Raw genomic sequence first — 8320 nt, forward strand, 5'->3', positions numbered from 1 at the left:
TGTCTGTCTGCTCCCTCCAGGGAGCACACTGCTAATGCTGAGCAGGGCCAAGCATGGGACTGAGGAACACCAAACACACTCCCTCCAGTTCTAAAAGACAGCAGTGATAGAACTGAAAATGAGGGATGCACAAGAAAACCCCGGCAAAGCCAACTTTCTGACGTGGCTTTTCTCTTAGGGGAGCAGAGGAATCAGTCGCTCCCTTCCTTCATCACTTGGGCCTCTCTGCCCTTGTAACAGCCTGATCCTGATCCATGGAGCAGTGGGCTTGAAAATGGATAGAGGAGAGCTACCCTCAGTGCCAATCCTCAGTTCCCAGCCCCAGGCAGCAGTTGCTGATAGGGCAGAGGTGGCCACTGCTCTGGGAAGGGCAGTTTTGATGGTCCACAGGCACAAGCTGTGGTGCTGATCTCAAAACAATGCTCCTTTTCCCCCTTAGAGGTTGCAAGAACTGTGTCCTCAGGCTGCACAGAGATGGGTCTGGGAGCAAAGCCGCATTCCCTTTCCTTGCTCACACTGACCCCAGGCGCTGGATCCCAGGGCAGGAAGGTTTCCAGGAGGAAGGTGTGAGGTGCAGCGCTGCAGCTTTCTTCTTCTTCTGGGGCTGTGCTCCCCCCACGTGCGCACCCAGCACAACGCCCAGCACAAGGTATCCAGAAGCACTGCATCCACCCCGGCACAACGATGGGCTGTACCCACATGCTCCACAGTAACCCTGGCCCCACGCTCCTCCAGCTGCAGGCAGCATGAGAGTGGGGACAGCCCCAGCCAAGCGGCACCACTGCTGTCCCCACGGGAGGGTGGCCGAGGGGCCAGGGTTCATGGCCAGTGGTGGGGGCCTCTTTCCAGGCACGGGGTTGCTGCATGTTGGCAAGGTACGGCGGCTCCTCTCCGGGCAGGCAGTGTTTGTCACGGTGCTCTGCTCGCCGTGCTGTAACATCGCTGTCATTTTCTGAGAAAACCGGACCAAGGTTTCAAAATGTCAGAGCTGCACACTGCGAGGACTCCAGGAGACAGGTAACAACCTCTAAACCCCTGACGCCTACAGAATTTATTGACCCCGGAGACAACGTAACCTCTCATTTCCGCGTCGGGCTCATCTCCTCCACCCAGCCGCGTGTCGGGGCCGGGGCCGGGCCGGCAGGAGCCCGTTCTGTTCCGCTCCGCGCAGCTCCGCGCTCGGCTTCCAACGCCGCCTCGAATCCGTGCGTGGCTCCTCCTGGCGCCGCAGCCGTTTCTGCCGGTTCCCTCAGCGGAAAAGCCGCTCGAAAGCCGAGCACGCTCCTGAGCGGTGGCAGCAGCATTCCTCTCCGCTCCTCTCCTTTCCTCTCCTTTCTTCTCCGCTCCGCTCCTCACGCACCCGCCTCCCCACGGGGCCCGGGGTCCCGCGTCCCTCCCGCATCCCGACCCGAGCGTTGGTCAGACTCGTGGCTCCGTGCTCCCTGTCGGCGCTGCCCCGCCCGGTGCGCGGCTGCCCGGCCCGCGACACGTCTGCGCGCGGTCGGGCGGCTGCGGCTCAGCCGTGCGTGCGGGGCGGGGAGCGCCCGCATCCCGTGCCCGCCCCGGCGCGGCGGCGCGGCGCGGGGGAGGCGGCGGCCGCCTCCGTGCTGCATCGCGCGGCGCCGCTGGCGGGGGCCGGGGCCGGGCGGCAGCGCTGGGTGCGGAGGATGGGCGCAGCGAAGGGCCGGGCCGAGCACCCCGCCCTGCCCCACCGCACCGCGCGGCGCCGCGGCTGCTCCGCCTGAGCGCGGAGCCGCATGGCCCTGCCGCCCGCCGCGCCGTAGGTGCCCCCGGGGAGGCTCCGCGCCCCCCCCCCCCCCCCCCCCCTTCCAAGCTCCGTCGTTCCGCAGCGAAGCGCGGACACGCAGCGCTCGGCGAGGATTCACCCGGCTCGGCTCCACCGCGAGGTCGGCGGGCGCGGAGCGGAGCGGCGCGGGCTGCCCGCGGCGGGGCGATGCGAGCGGGCTCGGAGGGCTGCGCCGCTGCGTGCCCCGCGCCCGCGCCGTCCCCCCGCCTCCCGCCCGCCCGGCGCGGTGTGTGCGTGTGTGCATGTGCGCTGCCGCTGCCCGCGCCGGAGCCGGAGCCGGAGCCGGAGCCGGAGCCGGAGCCGGAGCCGAGCCGCCGCGCTCCATGGGGCCGTCCGTGCGGGCTGCCCTTCCCTCCGCGGCCGCCCGTGCGGGCTGCCCTTCCCTCCGCGGCCGCCGGCAGCCGCCACCGCGGAGCCGGTCTAGGATGCGGCTGCTGAGCCATGGCACAGGGCAGAGAGGCGGCCAGTCTGCCTGCTGCGAGAGTCTGAAGCCCCGCCGGAGCCCGGCCGCGGCCGCCGCTGCAGGGGAAGCGCTCCGGACGCCGTCTTTCCCCGAGAGGCACCAGGTAATCGCGGAGCTGGCGGCCGTCGCCCGTCTCCCGCCGCATTGCAGCCGCCGTTACTTATTCATGGGGGAAGGGGCGCGGGAGGGCGCCAGCGGCGGGGTCCCGCCCGGCTCCGTGCAGGGCTCGCCCCGCATCGCACCGGGACGGGACGGGACGGGGTGTCCGCCGGCGCCTGGGACTCCCCTCCCGGGGGGGCGGCGGCCGCGGGGCCGCGCGGGGCGAGGGTGGGGTGGGCGCCACGAGCCGGGCCGGGCCGGGCCGCGCTCCCATCGCTGCCCGCGGGACGGCGCCGGCGGCCGCCCGCGGCTGGGGGTGCTGCAGGGCCGCGGATACCGCGGCGGCCGCCGCCCCCTCCGCTCCTTGGCGCGGTGCTGCCGCCGCCTGGGGAGCGCCGGCACCGCCGGGCCGGGCCGGGGCTGCGCGGTGCCGCCCGAGCCCTGCGCTGCCGGGGTCGCGGCCGTGCCCGCGGTCCTGCCGGGCGCTCGCTCGGGGCACGGCTCGGCTCCTCCGGCTGCGGGGGGTTCTTGAGCTCCTCCGCAGGGAATGCACCGGGTGTGCGGAGATGCGGCTCCCGGCTCCCTCCTGCCGCCTGCCCTCACCGCGGGAGGCTCCCGTCAGCCGCGCCGTCCCGCTGCCCTCGCCCGGCACACGCCTGTCTCATTGCACTTCTATCCTGGGAGGCTGTCGCTTGTCCCCGGGATCCCAGGATTTGTGTTAAGTGCCGTCCCTTCCCCTCCCCTCCTTTTTGTGTGTAGTGATCGCTCCTCGTCTGCGGGAAAGCAAATGTAGGACACAATCAACCTTTTTTTTTTTTTTTTTTTCTGATGGAAGGTTCCCGTTAGGGGAGACAGCACGGCAGTTGTTGAGGAGCCAGCCGAAACCTTGCAGCCATGTTGATGTCAGGAACAAACAAACCTCCCGACTGCAGGGATCGGCTGCAGCTGAGGAGGGGGCCACGGAGGGCGGCTACACGGAGGGGCAGTTCAGTGCTGCCACACCTGGGGAGCACGGGCAGAGGTGGGCGAGGAGCTGTCACAGCCCTTCGTGCTGTTGCTGCTTGCCAGGCGCTGGCTTGGCATCAGCATGGCATCTGCAGATCACGGCCACTGCCCTCTGTCATTTTCTTCTGTGATACAGGGCAGCAGTATTTCCTCTCCTGTGCTGTTGTCTTCTCTCTCTAGCCTGGTCTGTCATGTCTCCAGGGCAGGCAATTTTCATTGCATTGAGCAACTGGAACAGGAGGGTGTGTTGGCCTTAGCTGCTGGTGTGAACATCATCTGACCAGCCGCCAAACCAAGGAGGGGAAAGCTGGGAGCCTTTAGCTGGGGCTGTCCCTGCACGGTCTCTGACTGTCTCCTACAGAGCTTGACAGCCCAGGATACCTATGCCTTTCTCGTCATGTTGCTGGTTACTGATCTTTCCCATTCACGTTTACATGTCCCCAGAGTAAGGTGGTGTCTGCTCATTCCTTCTGAGAATCCTTGTCTGAATGCTGCATGTCCAGCCCTTTTCAAGTGAAGGTCGACAGACAACAAAGTAGTGGGATGGATGGATCCTCCCTGGGTTGTTGGAGCCTTTTGGTGATAACTGTGTGTCAGAGGGTTTCTACTTCCTTGGGAGGGCTGGGCTGGTTCTGGCAGCACCCATCCTACCTGCAGCCATCGGCAGGAGCACAGTGCCCAGGGCTGTTGGGCCAGTGTGTGCCTCGTGGTGTGGTGGGGCCTCTGCCTGGTTCCATTAGCTTGGAGTCATCCCCTGGAGCCGTGGGCTGTGTGTGGGTCTCCCCTTGGTGTCAGCCCACTGCTGTGTTTTACTGCTGGAATCTGTCCTGGTGGGGTGGAGCCGCTGTGCTCCAAAACGTGGAGCAGCGATTCCTCTCTGTTGGTCTGAGAGTCAGGTTCAATTCTGCAGGAAGAACCATACCAGAAACTGAATGCTCTCAGTGCCCAAACACCTTTCTGATCTACATTTCTAAATATAAGCTGTTCTCAAGGGATTATGCATTTGTTTAAATGCATAATAAATGCATTTTAATGCATTAAGGCTGTATCAAAATGCACACCCAAGCTTGCCAGCTAGGCCTCCAGTCACAAAGCTTACTAAGAAGCTTCCCATGGTATATTAGCTTGCATTTCTTCTTTCAGAAAAAGCAGTTACCAGTTTTCTCATGGCAATGCAGTCAGTGGAAATAAATCCTGGCTATTTGAAGAGTCTCGCATGAGTTAGAAGCTGAGCTGGTCTACCAGTTTTGTGGCTTACTAAAACCTACACAAGTCCAGGAATGGACTCCTTGCACTCATCAATCTCATCTTTGGTTTATGCTCAAGGAGGTGCAGTGTTATTCAGATGGTTTCTTGGGTGCTGTCTTTGAATTTTTTGTATAAATCTTTTGCCTGAAAAGATTTGTATTTGGCTGCATCATTATGAACATTGGTAGATGTTGACCATGAGGTAGAGGAAGAAGGTAAGGTGTTGTCCAACCTAAGAATGGGACTGATGAGGTATGTGGGGCAAAACAGGTGGGAACCCAAAAACAAATGTGTCAGAACAGCACAGAAAGAGGGAAACGGAGCTTCCCCAGGCCAATCTGTAACTGAGCTCCCCACGCAGCTGCCTTGGTGTACATTTTTTTCCAAAAATTTCAGAAGATGGGGATGGTGTTCCCGCTGGTGTGGTCTGGGCAAGCAAAGGTGCCTGCAAGCAGTGGGGAGATGGAGCGTCCGAAGGTACCTGGAGAGCTTGTCGGCCTGTTGGGGCGCATGGGGATATGTTAAATGCTGAAAGGCTAATGGCTTTCCATTGTTGATCAATATTTCCTATGCTTTCAGATGTGGTAACGGGTTTAGTTTATTAGAACAATCTTTGAATATTCTCTAAGCAAGCAACCCATCCAGAAAATCATGCTAATAGCTTTGTTATTAACAGGCCTGGCAGAATTTGAGCCAAGTAGAAAAGGCTTGTCTAAGTGCTGTTGCAGTGTTTGGGGCCAGGCAAATTCCATGCATTAGGAAAGATTTGTACTCCTTTGACCAGACATCACCGACTGTTGTCTATTTATATGCATCTAAATATATCCTCTGCAGACTTCAGACTCTTAGATAGTAGTAAAATTACTTTTCGATATTATGCTATTAAAATGTGCTTGCTGACACTACTTGATGAGTTTTATGCTAAGAGATGTGTGTGTATGTTTAAAATAAAAATTGTTCTTCAAGTTGTTACCTGAAATGCTTTGGAAGTGAAAGCGTGTTATGGTGCAGATGGAGAGCAAAAAGAAATATGGTTGAATCGAAGCAGTACTGGAGACATACTCAAGCCTCTAAGGCCAAATCCAAACAACTACAGGCTTTTGTTGCTTAAAAGTGAGCCATTCCCTCCATAAATATATATAAAATAATTGTTTACTTTGTGATACAATGGGAAGATTTGCTTCTGATTAGTCAGATATACCTTCTGACTACATGGTTCCTGCATGCTGAATACTGTGAAGTTTGAGACATCATTTTGGAAACAAATCCTGGAAGAAGCACCTTCTTGTCTGTTGTAGGTGTGCATGAGGCCCAGGCAGCCAGCCAATGTTCTTCAGTGGTGCTCCTGCTGGGGCCACCCCTCATCCACAACAGCGCTAATGTGGGTACCCACCTGTGCTTGGCAGCAGGGGAGCTGACAGAGAGGAGCATGAGGTTCTCCTGACCAGGTTAACTGATCTGTCAGCTCCTGAGCTCTGGGTGAGTGGGAGCTGTGCTGTATGCTGCCCCAAAGGGACACACCAGGAAGTAATTGCAGGTGGAGGGGCTGATCTCACTGCATGCTGTGGTGCAATAGTAATTGCTGTCCAGGTAGTGTTTTGGAACTGGCAGTACAGATCCAGGGGTAAAAGATGATACTCTAGTTCCAAGCTTTCATAAATGTTCCCAGTTAACCCTGCTGCAAAAGTGGTTGCGTTGGTGATTCTGTGTCTGACTGGCCTTCAGACTATGATGGAATGGTAATAATAGTAATTTTCTGTGGCATCTCTTGCTTATGGTTCTTGAAGTAAGAAAACCTGTAGAGGAATTGAGAGCAATTGGTATCTGTAGGATGTTGAGACGGGCCACAGAGAAGTTAAATGTATGGTTCTCAGAAAAGGTCTCAAGTCTGGTATTTGGTCCCCTGATGCTCAGGGACAGGTACTGTGCCATCTTCAGCTCCTTGAATCATAGGATGGTATGGGTTGGAAAAGCTCTTAGTCATCATCTAGTTCTAATGCTTACATCTTTCTCTAGATCAGGTTACCCAAAGCCCCATCCAGCCTGGCCTTGAACAACTCCAGGGATGGGGCATCCATAGCTTCTCTGAACACCCTGTGCAGTGCCCTTACTACAATCATAGGTGGACAATCTGAGATCCAGACTGTTAGTCAGAGGAGTCCATTGCCCTGCCATGAACTGGGGTCATGGATTTCAGTGACAGCTGTCCTAGCTGCCAAATAGTCCTGTCATTTAGAAGGGTGTAGTGAAGTCTGTGATGCCTAAAGGGAGTAAGACCTAGGGGAAGGTCTGTGTCTGAGTGCACATTGACGTAGTGCCTGGTGCAGAGGAGGGTGGCAGCGCTGGCCACAGGGCTCCATTCCCCCGTGCCTGCCTTGCTGGCTGCCTGCTGCCTGTGGCTTGGGGCTGGAGCTGTTCTGCTGGCCTAAGCCAGTGTAGCAGTTCTCATGTTCTTGTGGGTTAAATCACTCTACAGATAATGTTTGTCCTGAGCAGGCTGAATAATGCAAAAGGTGATTTGTCAAATGGCTAATTCAGTGGCTAATGGGAAACCTCAGTAAAGGCCTCTTTAATTGCATAGCATGGGACTGGCAAACTGAGTGCTTGTATCTGGTTCCCAGTGCTGCAAAACCGTGTCTCATGCTTTATTTTTGAGGTTGCTCTTCCTGCTGAGTTTCTCAACAAGAACTCCTATAAGATCATTTCCATGAGAACACACGATTAGCTGACTTGAAAGTTGAATGCCTGTTTTTTCCCTTGAAGTTTTTTGTTGTTGTTGTTCAAGTTTCTCTGTCAATGTCATGTTGGATTGTTGTTTTTGTTTTGGTTTGGTTTGGTTTATTACAGAGATGAATAAAGCTGTTTTCATTGCCAAAGCATTGTTACGTTGCCAGGTATCTGGTATTCCAGTTTATAATTCCTCATTGTCACGGAGTTCTCTCTAGAGCTCACTCCGGGACAGTGGGCACAACCCGGGGCAGCAGGAACAAAAGCCCCCCCCCCTTTTCTCTAGCGGCAATGCGGCGCGGCCCGGCGCGGCCCGGCCACGTGCGTTTAGGGAGACGGGGAAGGGAAGGGAGATTGCGATTAGGTCTAACAAAAAGTAAGGGAGAAAAAAAAGGTGATCTGAGAACGAATGGCAGTTTAATAACCTAATAATGCTAAACAGCAACAAGAGAGTTTCAACAAAGAGAATACCAAGTCCCAAATCTCACCGATGGAGCTGTGGAAGGCAGGAAGGTCTGACCACGTTGTCTCCTCGCAGGGAGCCGGTCCAGCAACGCCGTCCCCTTCCTCACTTCCCTTCCGGTGCCCCACCCCACATGCTCATTAAGGCAGTTCACAGAAAAAAAAACTTGTCCCCTTTACTCCCATTATTAGCATGGTGTTCTGATGTGGAATACCAACACCAACCAAATTGCAAAACCATAACATTCCACCCCTTATTACACATCATCACATCATGCCTAACTTTTATCAACATATAAACAGAACAGTAGTTAACATGCATTACATATGTACATACAGATATATATATATATATATATATACACGTGGAATCACAGGCTGCACTCCCCCAGCATCAGATTTCCCTGTGGCACACACTGAACATCCCCATCCTTCTGCATCACCCACCAGGTGTACCCAGGTCCCTGTGCAAAGACAGTTCCACGGAGGGGCCTCCCTTTTCCAGAGGC

At 56.3% G+C, this 8320-nt stretch overlaps 1 protein-coding gene across 1 annotated transcript; it reads left to right on the plus strand.

The window, feature by feature from the left end:
* The first annotated feature begins 746 nt into the window (after positions 1-746).
* On the plus strand, positions 747-5587 carry LOC146751603 (uncharacterized). The gene is made up of 3 exons (XM_085533944.1): positions 747-875; positions 958-3390; positions 3511-5587. The coding sequence occupies exons 1-2, from the start codon at positions 747-749 to the stop codon at positions 2899-2901; spliced, it is 2073 nt and encodes a 690-aa protein (XP_085390070.1). The 3' UTR covers positions 2902-3390; positions 3511-5587.
* Positions 5588-8320: the final 2733 nt, after the last annotated feature.

This window comes from Coturnix japonica, unplaced genomic scaffold (genome assembly GCF_054131305.1).
Source record: "Coturnix japonica strain WE unplaced genomic scaffold, WE-NBRP24 Scf071, whole genome shotgun sequence".
Taxonomy (NCBI): domain Eukaryota; kingdom Metazoa; phylum Chordata; class Aves; order Galliformes; family Phasianidae; genus Coturnix; species Coturnix japonica.